Consider the following 19,187-nt stretch of genomic DNA (forward strand, 5'->3'; position numbering starts at 1 on the left):
TAGTTGTGGTAGTTTGGGCTTGTTGATAGAAGGAAGTAGATCAATACAACTGCATCAAGTGAGTGCTGCTGTCCCCTTTTTTTAAAACTTTTTCTAAACTCACTATTGAATATGATTTTGTGTGTAACCACAACTGTGTGCTGTAGCTCTTAACTAGTATTAGACCTAGCCTAAGGTACTTTGACAAGGTTTTCATAGATACTATTTTTCTTAAGTGCTACCTTATGGTCAGATGTTGAACTGCATCAGATTAGACTGTATTTTTAAAAGGAAGTAGGTGTAGTTCTGTTTGCTTTTAACTCTGAGGTGTTTCGCCAGCCAAGTTGAAGACTGGCTCTCGAAGTGGTCACTCAGATGGAAGTAGGTTCTATAGGGGGAAATGTACGTTATGTATTGTGCTTTATTTGTGTACCATAGGATGTCTTTCATGATGGTTTTAGTGGCGTCAGAGGCACAGCTTTTTAGGAATACGTGACATTCTGCCACTCGATTGAGACATCCATCTTTAAATGTATTCGTATAAAAACGTTCACTTCATGCGAATATGAAAGGTGCACGTTTTACCAGCTACATGCAATATATTTGTGAATGTTCATTGCCTGTCTTCACGCTTTTTAAGCAAAGGTCTCTGCTATTGCAAGTCATTATATTTGTATGTATTTATTAAGGACTATAATTATAGCAGGATATTTTAATAGCACTCAAATGGATGCACACATCTCAAGCCTCTGATTTCTGGCTTGTATATTTGGCTTCTAGGTTTTGTGTGTTTTAAAACTGACATTTAACACAGGCCAGTATTTGTTTAATGATCTCTAGAGTAGGCCTAGTATTGCTTTGGCTTGGGTTAGTTCTTACTCTGATGAAAATCTGAACTGGACTACTTGGTCTCTGTGGTGAACCATGGATTGGTACAAAGTGCTTGTATGAGCTGCTGGAGGAAAGGTTACTTGCTAATCTCCCTAAGCACACACAAGATCTCTCTCCCTCATGTTCTTGTAACTCAATAATGTCAGTGCCACTACAACTCATTAGTTATATACTGAACAAAAATATAAACCCAACATGTAAAGTGTTGGTCCCATGTTTCATGAGCTGAAATAAAAGATCCCAGAAATGTTCCATACGCACAAAAAGCTTATTTCTCTCAAATTTTGGGCAGAAATGTGTTTACATCCCGGTTAGTGAGCATTTGTACTTTGCCAAGATAAGCCATCCACCTGAAAAGGTGTGGTATATCAAGAAGCTGATTAAACCTCATGATCATTACACAGGTGCACCTTGTGCTGGGCACAATAAAAGGCCACTCTAAAATGTGCAGTTTTGTCACACAACACAATGCCACAGATGTGTCAAATTTTGAGGGAGTGTGCAATTCACTTGCTGACTACAGGAATGTCCAGCAGAGCTGTTGTCAGATAATTTTATGTTAATTTCTCTACCATAAGCCACCTCCAACGTTGTTTTAGAGAATTTGTCAGTATGTCCAACCGGCCTCACAACCGCAGACCACGTGTAACCACGCCAGCCCAGGACCTCAACATCTGGCTTCTTCACCTGCGGGATCGTCTGAGACCAGACACCCAGACTGCTGAAGAAACAGAGGAGTATTTCTGAATTTAATGAAACCCTTTTGTGGGGAAAAACATATTCTGATTGGCTGGGCCTGGCTCCCCAGTGGGTGGTCCTGGCTCTCAAGTGGGTGGGCCTATGCCCACCCATGGCTGTGCCCCTGCCCAGTCGTGAAATCCATAGATTAGGGCCTAATGAATTTATTTAAATTGACTGATTTCCATAAATGAACTGTAACTCAGTAAAATCTTTGAAATTGTTGCGTTTTTTATATTTTTGTTCAGTGTATATATCATCACATCCATGTTTTGTGAGTTTTCTTCAGGAATACATTTGTTAATGGGTAAAGATACCTGATTTTCCTAAAATATTGACTTACAATCTAGATTTTTTTTTCCTAGTTACCGAAGGTGGAAATTGCATGTAACTGCCAAAATACTGTTTCCTTTACTTTGGCAGTTACCTGTACCTGTATTTTAAATAATCGTGTTAATTTTGATCCCTTTACTGAAACTTTACAGGATTCTAAATGACGAAATTATATTGTACAACCATAATGCTATAGCTCCTGAAATAGTGTACTTAAAACTTTCAGAGAATCCTATCCAGGTAATTGGAGTAATTACTAGCAATGGCTCTAGGCATTTTAAGAGCCTTTTCAGATCTTTGCTTTGAAGACAAAGCAGATTCACACTGTATAGCTCAGCTCCTTTGAATTATAGTCTTGCAAAATACTTCCTTTATACCTAAATTGTGTTTTATGCTAATACAAAAGCTCAACATGTAAACAACATTGCTGTACCAGACCAGAAGAGTTAGAAAATGTATTTGAAGCGCAAACGATCCACAATTTTAAAAACTTGTTCATAAACCCTTTATAAGGCCTTCATAGTCTATGCTTCACAAAGCATGTAAGCAAATGGCTTGCTAGAGGTTGACAAAGGGGTTATGCCACATTGTGTGCCTGATTTAAGGACCTGTTAAAATGCTTGTATAAGATGAATTGCTTAAAACAATGTGTATCTCTGTAGGCATAAAGGGTTTATGATAGCTTAAGTAAGCCTTTAAAGTTGTGTTTTTTAAAGAGGAACCAAGGTTTTTCATAATGCTGAATACCATTCTAGAACTGTTTTTGATTTATTAATACAGCTATGTTTGTCTGTCTGCTTTGTCGCTGTCTGTTCTTTACAGTTCAAGTGTTGTGGAGGGCAGGAGTACAAAGACTGGGAAGTGAACATGTACCATAACTGTACAGCTCCTGGACCACTGGCATGTGGAGTTCCTTACACCTGCTGCCTCGAAAACAAGGTATGTGCTGCTCTTCCATTGAGAGCTCATGATGCAAATTAGAATATAATAGATCTTTATTTAAATCAATTTGAACACAAATTGTTTGGTGTCACAGTACCCAACCCAACACCCCACACACATGACAGTCTGGGAGCAGCACAGGGTCAGCTCAGCATAGCAGGGACCCTGAAGCAGTTTCTTTCAAAATGACAGTAGGTAGCATATGGGATAATGATGCCAGCAACCCTATGGCTGCAGTTCACTCCAGTCTGCTTTTACGTGGCAGCCCTGTGATTCAAACCGACAACCTTCCTCTTATTGGTCCGAGACTCTAACCTTGAGGCTACCATTGTCTCCAAATGTCACTTTGTCTTTTTCTTAGTGTCTTTGTACTAAACAAATCTCGGGTTGGGAAGATCACACATTCAAATTTTTGTCTGGCAAGAAACATGGAAATGTACAACCAATTCTGGTTATTTGAACTCATAATTGAACTGTTTAGCATTGTGGTGTTTCAGCAGAGAATGTTTGATTAGAGACCACATCCATGACAACACTTCATGTCCCCTAACACATTTTCATACTTGTTGAAAACTATTAATCAGTACAGCTCAGATTTGTTGATCTCTAGATGCCTCCTATGCCATATTTGTTCCCCTCCGTGTTGTTCTGATCTCTAAATACAACAGTAGGGTTGTTCTTGAATTACGGTCGCATTTGGGCATCGCATTATGGGGAAAATGAACAAAACATTGTTTTTCTTCCCATTCTAAATCAATTAATATGGTAACTGAATTACTTTTAAAAAAATAGTTTTTGATAACAAATTATATAACATTGTTACACCAGTAGGAGTAGAAACACCAATAACATAGGTAATTGAGGATTTGCCAAAATGGAGGCCACAGATGCTCATATCTAAGGTCGTTAACCCTTTAAAAATCCATTGATTAGTCATTTTGCTCACAATGTAATTTCCTTTCATTTAAATTGAGTAACACCAATTACACTTTTTATATAGACACACCAAATTTTCAATGGAATCCTCAAATGTATGACATACTGAAAGATTGTGATTAACTCATAGTTGTCTTTAATATAGACCCCTCCCCTGCAAAGTTTGCCACTGGAGGGAATGCTCAAGGTCCTTGTACAGTGCCTTCAGAAAGTATTAACACCCCTTGACTTTTTCCAAATTTTGATGTTACAGCCTGAATTTGAAATGGATTACATATAGATTTGTCACTGGCCTACACACAATTCCCCATAATGTCAAAATTGAATTATGTTTTTAGAAATGTTTACAAATCAATGTAAAATTATTAGCTGAAATGTCTTGAGTCAATAATTATTCAACCTCTTATGGCAAGCCTAAATAAGTTCAGAAGTAAAAATGTTCTTTAAGTCAAATAATAAGTTGCATGGTGTTTAACATGATTTAAAAAAAAATGACTGCTTCATATCTGTGCTCCACACTGACACTATGACTATGATTGTTTTTGAAAGAAAAGCTTATTTTTTTTCTCCATTTAAAATAACATCAAATTGATCCGAAATACAGTGTAGACATTGTTAATGTTGTAAATGACTATGGTAACTGGAAACGTCTGATTTTTAATGGAATATCTACGTAGGTGTACAGAGGCCTATTATCAGCAACCATCACTCCTGTGTTCCAATGGATTAGCTAACACAACGTGCCAAGTTTATAATTTTAAAAGGATAATTGATCATTAGAAAATCCTTTTGCAATTATGCTAGCACAGCTGAAAACTGTTGTGCTGATTTAAAGAAGCAATAATACTGGCCTTCTTTAGACTACTTGAGTATCTGGAGCATCAGTATTTGTGGGTTCGATTACAGGCTCAAAATGTCCAGAAACAAAGAACTTTCTTCTGAAACTTGTCAGTCTATTCTTGTTCTGAGAAATGAAGGCTATTCCATGCGACAAATTGCCAAGAAACTGAAGATCTTGTACAACGCTGTGTACTACTCCCTTCACAGAACAGCGCAAACTGGCTCTAATCAGAATAGAAAGAGGAGTGGGAGGCCCCGGTGCACAACTGAGCAAGAGGACAAGTACATTAGTGTCTAGTTTGAGAAACAGACGCCTCACAAGTCCTCAACTGGCCGCTTCATTAAATAGTACCCGCAAAACACCAGTCTCAACGTCAACAGTGAAGAGGCGACTCCGGGATGCTCTTCCGGGATGCTGTAGCGTGCCCGGGGAAGTCAGATCAGGTGTCCACAGCTGCAGTCGGAATAGCAGCACAGGATCATCAGCTCAAACAGGTGGACTTGGGACAGGAACGGCAAGGAATCATCAGCTCAGGTTTTATTCAGGCAAGGTCCTAGGGCTCCAGCCCTCCGGGAGGGGAGAAAGAGACCCCATGCTTTGTGAGTTCTTTCTGTGAATGTGAGCCTTTACCATCCCCTCTCTCTGAGAGCACAGCTGGTCAGACAGGATGTCACTCAGCAGAACTGGCAACCACTTTGTGTTCTTAAAAAGTACAAAGATAACATCCTCCCAGGCAGCTGGGGATGGGGTCTCGTGCTGCCATGTCACTGTAGAAGGATCTGGCTCTGAATCCTAATATGCTATCCTGATTTTAAATGGCAAGGTAAAAAAGACTCTTGGTCTATTTATTAATCTTATTATGGGCATGCAAACCTTTAGTCTGTCGTCTCAAAGATTACGTTTTAACCTGATTGGTAAAAATAGCAAGTCAAAATGAGAGATTTTCAAGCTCATGATTTTCAACATATAGTTGCTGGGATTTGAGATATAGAAGCAGATAACCTTCAGGAATCCCCATGGCTGAATGTATTATCTTATCTCTAAACTCCAGATATTGACACCTCACAAGGCTTCATATCAAAGGGTGAAACAAAAAAAAATGCATTGTTTGTTCCCAAGTAATATTCCAGTCTCTGAAGTGAATAAAAAGCTGGAACAGTCTGGAACATGTCTGTCTTAGATCTTTTTGTTTATAACAATTTAGGTCTATTGACATTTAAAGTGCCTCTACTCTGCAACTTTCCTGAGGTTCCAGTTTTTTTTAATGCATGTCAAAATGCCCATGGTCTTGCGGCCATATCACATGTTCTCCCCTATGGTAACTGTCATTATTGAACAAAAAGATTGAAAGACTTCTCATTTTGTTTTCTGAACATGCACAGTTGCTCAGTGCTCAGGGATATTTATGTCAAAGTACACTGAATAATGTATACCTTCTATCATTCAAGTGGAATTAATTCAGGTAAAATAGAATGGACAACTTCTTACAGCATCATTTTGTCTATGAAAAGAGAGTTAGGTGTCTGTTTGGTTTAAAAGTTGTAGAGCTTTTTACCAGTTTTCCACAAGGTACTCCATCTCTGCTGTGAACCACCCAAGCTGAAGCGAGTAGATTTCCCTGGTGTGGGTCATTCATGTTGTGTGTTTTCCCTCAGTTATCACTGTCTACTGTTTGCTCCTTAATAAGTAATGCGCATCCTGGGGGGCAAAGCTAGGATTTTAGCAATGTTTGTCAACTTGTTCCAATAAGACTTGGAGCATTTGGTCACATTACTTAGTAATATTTTCATTGAAGTCTTAGCTAATATTTAACATTTTAACATATTTATTGGTTGCTCTTTTGAACATGATCTTAGGCTGGATATTAGCCTACATATCCATTCCCTAATGTTAGGACTGATTGATCTCTCTCACTCTCACTCATCACAATCACTAGCCAAGGGCCAAACTTCTAAAATAGTTCAACTAGACCAGGGGTGTCCAACCTTTTTGACATGAGATCTAATATTTCCACTACCAGTTTAGAAGATACCAATCACAGGGTTCCCACGTATATACATTTTATTAACTTTTTCACAGCTTTTCATGCCTACAGAAATACATGTACTTTCAAAACAAGCTATTTGATTTTCTATTGTAGAAAAGCAGGTGGACATTGTAGAGAAGATTCCTCATTACGATTAATTATTTGAATAATCCTCAAGGGATATATCCTAACTTCAAATATGCTTGTGTAACTTGCTAGTAATGTGCTCAAATCTGTTATCACTTTTACTTTGTATTATGTTCTTCCTTTTCAGCCTAATGAAGTTACCAACACACTATGTGGATATAAGGTCCTTGACAAAGAGGTAAGACTATCTGAACAAAATCTTGTCTCAGTGTCTCTCACGGTCTCAATTTCTAAATGTGAAAGTCATGTCATATGTCATACAGAAGGACAGTGCATTCATTTTCTCATTCATATTTTATTTGTTATCACATATGTATGAAAGATTGTATCACACACGTCAGTCATACAGATTTGCACAAAGGCCTGCCATTTTAAATGTATATCCCTCCTGCTTAGAGGCTGGACTTGCAGAACGTCATCTACATCAGAGGTTGTACTGATGCTGTCTTCATCTGGTTCATGGATAACTATAAGATAATGGCTGGCTTGCTGCTTGGCATCTTATTCCCCCAGGTAAGAGTTAACCACCATGCCATTTCAGACTGACATCTGATGTCCACCAACAATACACAAGTAATGATTCACACAGAAATGTTATGGGCACAGCTCTTTGGTTAATGGCTGTTGCAGGAGGCAGGTACTGGTTTCCACATAATGGTTTAAAAACTGCTTTTCGGGGGGGGGGGGGGGGGGGGGGGGAGTAGAAATGATGCAGTGAAAGATAGAAAATATGCTGTTATATTGTGAGCTCTTTCCTTTTTTTCTTCATGAAATCCCTTTTTTTTATGTAGCTTCTATAATGGTCTCATATCTCAGCTAGAGAGGGTGATGCAGCTTCCCAGTCACAGCTTGCAGTGAAGCCCCTACAAATGTTTGCTTATCACTTTATAGTTTGTGGTGGCATATTTCTGCATTACCAAATGAGGAGAGTTACAAACTTCACACACCAGTCAGAGTTATACTTAAACTACATCTTTAATAAGAGCTTTGCAATAGCATTTGACTTTCAACAATTCACTATTTCTAATGAACCGTTGAGAGTACCAACAGAAAAGTACAAAAATCTTTTATAGTCAAGATACACCCCTCTCAACCTACATGACGAACCACAGATCTTAGGAACAGTTCACAAAGGTTAAGATTTGAATGAAAGATATCTATAAAACATAGCAGACAGTTACTGCTGTGTCAACAGTTTTCATTTTAAAGACCAGTGTCTGGCGCTCTTACTCCAAAAGGGAACGGTCTCTCCCTGGTACGGCATAGAACAGAACCATTAGCTCATGTTCTCTGGAATGCTCTTTAGGTATTATCACCCAAAGACATCGTAAATCTCCTCTGTCAGTGTTATCTCATAGAGGCCCATCCTCAGTAGAACACACACACACACACACAATAGTTAACAGAATATTCTATTCTGTCGAATAAAACAACCATTATAATGCAATACAAGCATTATAACATAATCTTGCAATTTTCCACGACAAATTTCTGCCTCTCAGAACTAATTATTGATTGGCACATTGGACACTTTCCATTGGTTTCAAATTCCATGTCCATCTTATCAAGCACAGTGAGAAAACAGGACAAATATGCAACATTGAATTTACACCTTCAAATTCTGTGAGTAGTTTCTCAGATCTTATGAGCTTTTTGGAGATATTTGGCACAAATTAATGTTTAATCGTCACCACTATGTCAACTGGAACTGTAATCCACTATCAATCTGCAGTAGAAAAATCTAAATACATTTTTCGGGTATGAGTAATGTTATTGTAAATTGCATTACTGTGAGCCAAGTCCCCATCTGCTGCCTAACTACTCTTATCTTTTAGAAGGGTTTATGTTGTTTATATGCAACACAAACCTACAGGTACACAAGAGCACAATGAAAAGTCTAGGCCCATGTTCCCATGAATGGGGTCTCCACAAACGCGGAAAACATTGCCCTTAAAAGGTGCATAGCCGACCAAAGAGCGATCAGATTGAATCCTGGACCTACAGTACCAGTCAAAAGTTTGGACACACCTACTCATTCCAGGGTTTTTCTTTATTTTTACTATTTTCTACAAAACTATGAAATTACACGTATGGAATCATGTAGTAACCAAAGAAATTGTTAAACAAATCAAAATATATATTTGAGATTCTGTTAAGTCGCCACCCTTTGCCTTGATGACAGCTTTGCACACTCTTGGCATTCTCTCAACCAGCTTCATGCGGTAGTCACCTGGAATGCATTTCAATTAACAGATGTGCCTTGTTAATTTGTGGAATTTCTTTCCTTCTTAATGTGTTTGAGCCAATCAGTTGTGTTGTGGCAAGGTAGGAGTGGTATACAGATAATATCCCTATTTGGTAAAACACAAAGTCCATATATGGCAAGAACAGATCAAATAAGCAAAGAGAAAGGACAGTCCATCATTACTTTAAGACATGAAGGTCAGTCAATCCGGAACATTTCAAGAACTTTGAAAGTTTCTTCAAGTGCAGTCGCAAAAACTATCAAGCGCTGTGATGAAACTGGCTCTCATGACGACCACCACAGAAAAGGAAGACCCAGAGTTACCTCTGTTGCACAAGATAAGTTCATTAATAAAAGCTTCAGAGTTCAAGTAACAGACATATCTCAACATCAACTGTTCAGAGGAGACTGCGCGAATCAGGCCTTCATGGTTGGTCAAATTGCTGCAAAGAAACCACTACTGAAGGACACCAATAAGAAAAAGAGACTTGCTTGTGCCAAGAAACACGAGCAATGGACATTAGACCGGTGGAAATCTGTCCTTTGGTCTTATGAGTCCAAATTTGAGACTTTTGGTTCCAACCGCCGTGTCTTTGTGAGACGCAGAGTAGGTGTATGGATGTCCGCATGTGTGGTTCCCACCGTGAAGTATGGAGGAGGTGGTGTATAAATAAATGGTGTGGGGGTGCTTTGATGGTGACAGTGTCAGTGATTTATTTAGAATTCAAGGCACACTTAACCAACATGGCTACCATAGCATTCTGCCATCCCATCTGGTTTGCGCTTAGTGGGACTAAATTCGTTCTTCAACAGGACAATGACCCAACACTACTGTGGTGGTCACAACATTTTGTCAGTTGGTGATTGTCAAGCAAATAAGTCTCACGGTAATTGACCATTAATTAACAAACACATTTAGCATCTCCTGGCTTCCACACATATCCTACAAGCCATTTTAAAAAGTAGAATAAAGCCATGTAATATAGCCTACACCTTCACAATAAATCCATTTATTTATTTTAGACAGGTCTAAAGAAGCATGATATGAAGAAAATGTAGTCTATTTCAGAAGAAAAGAATTGCATACTCTGAGTTGTCTTTATGTTAGGTCCTGGTGTGGCTATGCCAAATGGCTGTGGGCTACATTAGTTCATTTAGCAGACAAGATTAGATTTTTCCGTGGCATTATTTAAAATTATTTTATAGTATAAAGAATACAATTGAACCAAGCTGAATAAAATATAAATATTTTCTCAATGATTTGAGGGTGTGTGCGTGCACATGCGCCTATTCTGTGTTGAGTGGTTAACAAAGCAATAGGTACTTCTATATGCTTAATTGAAAGTTATTAATGTAACTTTAATTCTTTTACAAACGACGGGCTATATGTTTTGATTTTTTATGAATTGTAAGGCTGCATGATGAGACTGATTTGAAAAAAGTAACTTGAAAGGCATGAGCTCTGTTTAGAGCAGGCTGTACACACTCAAATAGTCTCTCATTCACAATTTGACAAGCGCTTGATAATGCCTCGAATTTTGGATGAACTGTCCACATCTACTTTTCGTCAGCCAACAAGATGAGTCGGCCTAACGAACAGCAAAAGCACTTGCCTATGCCAATCTACTATCCCCCATCGTACAAAGTAAACTTATTCTGTGTGAGAAATATATATTCCAAACAGTTGTGGGATGCGATGGATCCTGAATTAATACAACCACATTGCATTAAAAAAAAACATTTTTATGCAATGTGGCTGACGCAACTTATCAGAACGTTTAGCTTAAAATGTTGATCAACTATTAGGCTATTTCTTCACATTATAAGTGCAGCAATGCGCACATGGTATTAGGCTATAAGTGTGAATGTTCCATTAGCGGGAAAACACCATTATCGAAAGTGACCGCAAATGCAATTATGCATGTAATGCTTTTATTATAAAAGGTGCATTCTTATGGTAAATTATCTTCCCCAAACTTGAAACTCAGGCGCTGATTATATATGCCAGTTAGGCTCTACACCCCTTGTAAAGCAGATCAATGTGCTTAATTTTAATAAATTATTTGGCACACTTTAGTTGTGATACAAACCTTATTTAAACATATAGGCCTATGGGCTAGGCTACATGAGGTGTGCAACTATGATTCGAACAAGTCACAAAAATGCTGGGCATCATTCACAAGTGATAGGCTAATATTGTCAGACTATTCTTGATTTAATCTTTTCTTTACATATACTAAATAATATATGTGACATTGGTTTTTGATTTAGAATGGACCATTATCATGCACCTGTATCGAAACAACAGGGGCAGCGGGAAAAAATACATGTCATCTATGCACTTAAATAGCAAATGGAGGATGCGTTTCCCGTGGTTTATTTTCATGCCAGGCAGATAGAATATACTCCTGTTGTAAATATAAGCAATGTGCTTAATATTAGGAAAGTTGAGAAATAAATATAGTAGGCCTAGCCTATAGAAAGCTGATGGGATCCTCTCGGCCATCAATATGTTCTCTCCCGCAATTGCATAGCCAATAGAAATGTTGCACAACATGAGCTGATGGGCTCTCATGAAGTGTTTGATTAGATTTTCGAATACATTTGCATTGATATCAGAGTGATTAGAGGGACAGAAGAGTGCTGAGTACCAGGCAGTTAGTAAGTTTGGTAGGCTACTAATGACCAGCAGCAGCATCAGACCTTGGAGAAGCCTAATTACTGTGACTAAATGGTCATGTGTAATTTGAGTGATGGAAAAGCAGACAACGAGTGCTCAGCATATGTGGGAACTCCTCCAAGACTGTTGGAAAAGCATTCCAGGTGAAGCTGGTTGAGAGAATGCCAAGAGTGTGCAAAGCTGTCATCAAGGCAAAGGGTGGCTACTTTGAATAATCTAAAATCTAAAATATATTTTGATTTGTTTAACACTTTTTTTTGTTTACTACATGATTCCATGTGTGTTATTTCATAGTTTTGATGTTTTTACTATTATTCTACAATGTAGAAAAATAGTAAAAATAAAGAAAAACCCTTGAATGAGTAGGTATGTCCAAACTTTTGACTGATACTGTATGTCGAGCGTGCGTATCTACCGCTGATTGAATTGAATCCCGGCCTAAGAATTTAAATGTCAATAGTAAACCCTACTACTGCATTTCCTTCCCATGTCAAGCGCAGTAACTGATTTTAATGAGTACTTACAGTGCCAGTCAAACGTTTGGACATACCTACTCATTCCAGGGTTTTTCTTTATTTTTACTATTTTCTACATTGTAGAATAATAGTGAAGACATCAAAGCTATGAAATAACACATATGGAATTATGATAAATAAATAAAAACCCTTGAATTAGTAGGTGTGTCCAAACTTTGGACTGGTACTGTAGATCCATTCAGAATATGAGTGTGTTTTGCATGCTTTATGGGCCTCCCAGTTATAAATTCTTCTCCACTGCAAAGATTAGGCATTTTGGTTTATGTGACACAACACCCCATTCGCACATTCCCTATGGAGACAGCACTTTGATTTATGTTGTTTACCTGGTTCTGCTATAGATGGGCCAAGACAGAGCAGTATTTGCACAGCAGTGAGTCTAGATTAGTGCATTACTTACAGCTGAGAACTAATCATGAGGCCATTTTGGGGTAAGGGAGGTTGGAGGACATAAGCAAGAACCCTCTCAATAACGGACTTGGGCTGAACACATTGAGGAAATGTATTGTGTTGTCCATGTAGGTTCACTGTTGAAGGCTCTCTGTTGAAGTATGACCTTGATGAGTAAAGGAATTTAAAGGACTTTGTTGTTTGTAACGTCCATGCTCCTCTACCATAGCTGGGATTAATTAGGTACTATAAATCCGGAAAGTATATTTTTTTCCCTGCAGTTGGTGAAGGTGTTCCATAAAGGTCCCAGGAGCCTTGGTTCATTACATGCTCCATATAATTTCCTGTTAATTAGCTATGTTCAATTATAAACATTATTACCACTTGTATCTTATAGAAAAAAAGTTATGCTTATAAGACTGAAAATTGTCTTTGAAATTTTGTAGACAGACTGTAGTCTACTGCAAAGGGCCAATGATGTCACATGTTAACTATGTGTCCAAATGCAATCTGTTCCTCTGAAAACAACGAATACAAATAACATAAGTTTATCTAGCAAGATTTTGAAGACTTTTCAAGACCCCTTTCAATCAAAAGATTGTATTCTAGGCTATTTTGACAGTCACGTCACACCACACAAAATTACCAAGTCAATAGATTTTTCTCCCATAATAGTTTGACAGACACACAGACGAATCACCTACCTTTCAATAATTTGTCCACCTCTTGACTACAGATTACATACCTTGCCAAATTAGATGTTTGACAATTATATATTCAGAAAGTAGGACTTTCCTTTTAATTATCTTCTCTTTGCTTTTATTCTTTATTTATTCTATATACACTGTGTACAAAACATGAGGAACACCTTCCTAATATTGAGTTGCACCCCCCTTTGCCCTCAGAACAGCCTCAATTCATCCGGGCATGGACTCTACAAGGTGTCGAAAGCGTTCCATAGGGATGCTCGCCCATGTTGACTCCAATGCTTCCGACAGTTGTGTCAAGATGGCTGGATGTGGCCTCCCGGGTGGCGCAGTGGTCTAGGGCACTGCATCGCAGCGCTAGCTGTGCCACCAGAGACTCTGGCTACGCGCCCAGGCTCTGTCGCAGCCGGCCGCGACCGGGAGGTCTGTGGGGCGACGCACAATTGGCCTAGCGTCGTCCGGGTTAGGGAGGGTTTGGCCGGTAGGGATATCCTTGTCTCATCACGGACCAGCGACTCCTGTGGCGGGCCGGGCGCAGTGCGCGCTAACCAAGGTCGCCAGGTGCACGGTGTTTCCTCCGACACATTGGTGCGGCTGGCTTTCGGGTTGGATGCGCGCTGTGTTAAGAAGCAGTGCGGCTTGGTTGGGTTGTGTTTCGGAGGACGCATGGCTTTCGACCTTAGTCTCTCCCGAGCCCGTACGGGAGTTGTAGCGATGAGACAAGATAGTAATTACTAACAATTGGATACCACAAAATTGGGGAGAAAAAGAGGGTTAAAAAAAATTAAATAAAAAAATAAATAAAAAAAGATGGCTGGATGTCCTTTGGTTGGTGGACCATTCTTGATACACACGGGAAACTGTTGAGCATGAAAAACCCAGCAGCTTTGCAGTTCTTGACACACTTAACCCGGTGCGCCTGGCACCTACTACTATACCCCGTTCAAAGGCACTTAAATATATATTTTTCTTGCCCATTCAACCTCTGAATGGCACATATACACAATCCAAGTCCCATTTGTCTCAAAGCTTAAAAATCCTTCTTTAACCTGTCTCCTCTGATTTGAAGTGGATTTAACAGGTGACCTCAATAAGGGATCATGGCTTTTACTTGGATTCACTTGGTCAGTCTGTCATGGAAAGAGCAGGTGTTCCTAATTTTTTGTACACTCGATATACTGTTTGTGGTGCCCAATTTTTCCAATAATATGGAGCATTGGAGGGAACACAACTTGGAGGGTATTGACTTCGACAGATTTTGTGCTTTTGTGTTTCACAGTATGTGGCTGTAAAGTAGGACAAAAGGATTGTCTTCTGACTGGCATTTTTTATATATAATTTAGACCATTGTCTACTCCCTCTCTATTGATTTCTTGATCCCTCTGTATTGATCTCTCACCTGAAGCTATGTGAAGGCAAAAGTGAGTTGTAGAAAGGACATGGGTCATAAAGGTTCTCCCATGGGTTATTGATTTGAGGGTATTAATGCTTATTTGTTGTTTGGATTAATCATTCAATGTGTAATCTAGTTATTTGAAGAAACCTCCCACGTATCTTGTATAACTCCTGACTCTGTCTAACAAAATGAGGCCGACTTTCATTTGAAACAGGCCATCGAGACAAGGTAGAAGTGGTCAGTAGTTCTTTGATTTGATTTGAGTCTTAGATTTATTTAGCCATCAATTCAGTGACTTTGGAGTAGACTGTTATGTCTGAGTTTCAGACCCCTCAGTCAACGAGCTATGATGTCACTTCATGATGTCACTTCATAGCTGACTTGACTTGCCGTCTACAGCACTTGAATACTTTTAACATGCCATATACCCACGAGGATACTTTTAACATGCCATATACCCACAAAGATACTTTTAACATGCCATATACCCACAAGGATACTTTTAACATGCCATATACCCACAAGGATACTTTTAACATGCCATATACCCACAAGGATACTTTTAACATGCCATATACCCACAAGGATACTTTTAACATATATAATAATACTTTTTTAGAAAGTAATTGTTTCATGTATTCTTAACCAGAGATTTTTACCTCAAGATGATGCAGATGTACTGTATGGATTATTTCATGCTTTTTGGACATTGCTGCTTGACAAAAGTAAAATCAAATTCTCTGCAGTGTGATTTGCTACATCATTTTTTTTAGGGCTGTTGACGGTAAGAGCACATAGCTTGAGCTTTAGAATCAGCAAAAGATGTGGCTGCCTGTTCATAAATCATTGCAGTTCTTGTCTGTTTCAGGTTTGCGCTGTTGGTTGAAAAGGCATGCTTCAGACTTTTTTTTTATGTTTTGGAAAAGTGTTTTATATCAAGGACAAAATGTAATGACGTGACATTATTTATTGAAAGCCCCCCCCCCCCCCCCCCCCCAAAGAAAAAAGGCAGTGGTCAGTAATGGACTGCAGATACAAAGTGCCCCAATATATGCGATCTGCTTACAATACATTGAACTAGTGGCCACCAAGCCCATGGTTTAAGACCATATGTCCCATCCGTAACTCTGAATCTCCTTGTGTTTGCAGTTCTTCGGCGTGATCATTAGCTGGCTCTACATCACGCGGGTGGAGGATGCCATTGCTGAGTTTGGTCACTACCAGGATGGACTGCTGGACACCGTGGACAGGGGTGGCTTCAGGGCAACCAAGAAGCAGGGCAGAATGGCCAAATGTTGCATTTGCATGCCAGAGATTGACTGAGCGTGCCTCCTTTTTATCTAATAAGCCTAAAACACTGCTGTGCCTGTGTGAGCTCAGAGAGAGAATAGAGCCATACACTGCCTGCCTCAGCCTTCCAACATACTGGAGCTATCAGCTCTGATTTTACAACGCTGTTTAGATGCTTTTTAATTGGTTTAATTCAGGGATTGTTGTTTTTTCAGGGGTTAAGTTATGAAGGTTTTAGTAGGATGGAAAGGTATGAAACGTGTATGGCCTTTTATGAATAGCCTTTTTTCTCATTGGTGAAATTTAGTTTTTATTAATTCACAGCAAAAACATTGAATGCTTTTGAATTTTAATTTATGGAGATTGTAGCGCTAGACAGTCCTGTAAAGTATATTTTTAGGTTTTCAAAGGGATATATTTTCTATGGGGAAGTTTATGGAGGTTATCTTACCTTAATCCAATTGTTGATTTTCAGAATCATTGGCGATGTCATGGGTTCAACACATTAATGGTTTTGTTAGTACAAATGTTATTCAGTAAGTTTTTAGTCAGTCACTCAATGTGGCTTAATTTGAGGAGCTAGGAATACCAAAGTTGTTAATCATGTATAACATGCACATGGTCAGTTGCCCACATTTTATTAGGATGTTGTACTGTGTAATGGTTTGAAATCTACATGTATGACTTTGCTCAGTCAGTGATATTTACCTCCAATATGTGAGTAGTGAGGGATCTGCTAGTAATGCTAGTGGCCCTCTCTCAAGCTGTGTTCAAGATGGACGAGTGCTTACGCTCTCATGATTACTCATACTCTTCCCAGAACAGCATTATGTGAATGGTCTTCCTGCCAATGACTGTTATCACTGTTAAAAGCATGTTATCGTATGGGATTGCATGCCTAGCTTTAACGGCTAACATACTTATTCTGACCAGAAGTTCCATCAGCAGCCTGTGTCCATGGCAATGGACTAAATGAGGTTGTTCTCCTGAGACAGAACGATATTTAAATCCACCCACACAGAATAGAAAGTCAAACTTTAAAAAAAATCTTACTCCTTTCAACTCAAAATACATCAAATTAATTAAAGTAAAATCTACTGGTTATTTATTGACCAACTTTTAAGGTGCTGTCTTTGTAAATCTTTTGGTCTTTCTTCTTTTTCAAAATGAAACTATTTGTACTTTTATGCTGTTCATTTTTTTTTAAATGTGTGTGAGCTCACTAATACTTTTGAACATTTTATATAGTGAGTGATCTGGTGAATGAATAAATCATGTTTGCAGTCATGTTATGCAGCCTTTGTAGTGGAGTTGCTCTTCCTGTCCTGCTGGTTTTTCTGTGCATGCAGAGGGTGTCCGGCTGTGACGATGTAAATATTTTACTCTTTCATGGAGCCTAGTTCACCCAAAATACCCCATTTGTGTAATTGTTATTCTTCAGCTTTCTCTCTGTTCCATTAGTCATCATGAATATACTTTACGTTCTTCAACCTTTTCTAATACAAAACCCATATTAGTCTACTAGCCAACATGTTTTTTCCATGATGCCTTCGGTTTTCCTGAAGAGAAAATACTGACATTTTTCACCAGAGATCTATACAGTTGATGTCGCAAGTTTACATACACTTAGGTTGGAGTCTTTAAAACTCGTTTTTCAACCACTCCACAAATTTCTTGTTACAAATTATAGTTTTAGCAAGTCGGTTAGGACATCTACTTTGTGCATGATACAAGTAATTTTTCCAACAATTGTTTACAGACAGATTATTTCACTTATAATTCACTGTATCACAATTCCAGTGGGTCAGAAGTTTACATACACTAAGTTGACTGTGAAATTAAACCGCTTGGAAAATTCCAGAAAATTATGTAATGGCTTTAGAAGCTTTTGATAGGCTAATTGACATAATTTAAGTCAATTGGAGGTGTACCTGTGGATGTATTTTAAGGCCTACCTTCAAACTCTTTTCTTGACATCATGGGAAAATCTAAATAAATCAGACCTCAGAAAAAAAATTGTAGACCTCCACAAGTCTGGTTCATCCTTGGGAGCAATTTCCAAACGCCTGAAGGTGCCACGTTCATCTGTACAAACAATACTACGCAAGTATAAACACCATGGGACCACGCAGCCGTCATACCGCTCAGTATGGAGACTCGTTCTTTCTCCTAGAGATGAACGTACTTTGGTGCGAAAAGTGCAAATCAATCCCAGAACAACAGCAAAGGACCTTGTGAAGATGCTGGAGGAAACAGGTACAAAGGGTATCTATATCCACAGTAAAACGAGTCCTATATCGACATATCCTGAAAGACCGCTCAGCAAGAAGAAGCCACTGCTCTAAAACCGCCATAAAGAAGCCAGACTACGGTTTGCAACTGCACATGGGGACAAAGATCATACTTTTTGGAGAAACGTCCTCTGGTCTGATGAAACAAAAATAGAACTGTCGCTCTTGCTGCTGGTGATTCTCTGATCCACCTCTACGCAGACGACACCATTCTGTACACATCTGGCCCTTCTTTGGACACTGCTAACAAACCTCCAAACGAGCTTCAACGCCATACAACACTCCTTCTGTGGCCTCCAACTGCTTTAAATGCTAGTAAAACTAAGTGCATGTTCTTCAACCAAATGCTTTCCGCACCCTCCCGCCCGACTAGCATCACTACTCTGGACGGTTCTGACCTAGAATATGTGGACAACTACAAATACCTAGGTGTCTGGTTAGACTGTAAACTCTCCTTCCAGACTCACATTAAGCATCTCCAATCAAAAATGAAATCAAGAATCGGCTTTCTATTTCGCAACAAAGCCTCCTTCGCTCATGCCGCTAAACATACCTTCGTAAAACTGACTATCCTACCGATCCTTGACTTCGGCGATGTCATTTACAAAATAGCCCCCAACACTCTACTCAGCAAACTGGATGTAGTCTATCACAGTGCTATCCATTTTATCACCAACGCCCCATATACTACCCACCACTGTAACCTCTATGCTCTCGTTTGCTAGCCCTCACTACATATCCGTCGCCAAACCCACTGGCTCCAGGACACCTATAAGTCTGCTAGGTAAAGCCCCGCCTTATCTCAGCTCACTGGTCACC

At 39.1% G+C, this 19,187-nt stretch overlaps 1 protein-coding gene across 1 annotated transcript in view; it reads left to right on the forward strand.

Annotated features, from left to right (window-relative positions):
- The window catches only part of LOC120046665 (tetraspanin-15-like), a 48,466-nt gene extending 31,093 nt beyond the window's left edge, over nt 1-17,373 (forward strand). The window contains exons 5-8 of the mRNA XM_038992062.1: nt 2,764-2,880; nt 6,961-7,011; nt 7,230-7,346; nt 15,937-17,373. Of these exons, the coding sequence (XP_038847990.1) occupies nt 2,764-2,880; nt 6,961-7,011; nt 7,230-7,346; nt 15,937-16,110 (459 nt within the window). The 3' untranslated portion in view covers nt 16,111-17,373. The remainder of the gene's footprint in view (nt 1-2,763; nt 2,881-6,960; nt 7,012-7,229; nt 7,347-15,936) is intronic.
- Nucleotides 17,374-19,187: the final 1,814 nt, after the last annotated feature.

The sequence above is a fragment of the Salvelinus namaycush genome, chromosome 4 (genome assembly GCF_016432855.1).
Source record: "Salvelinus namaycush isolate Seneca chromosome 4, SaNama_1.0, whole genome shotgun sequence".
Lineage (NCBI taxonomy): Eukaryota > Metazoa > Chordata > Actinopteri > Salmoniformes > Salmonidae > Salvelinus > Salvelinus namaycush.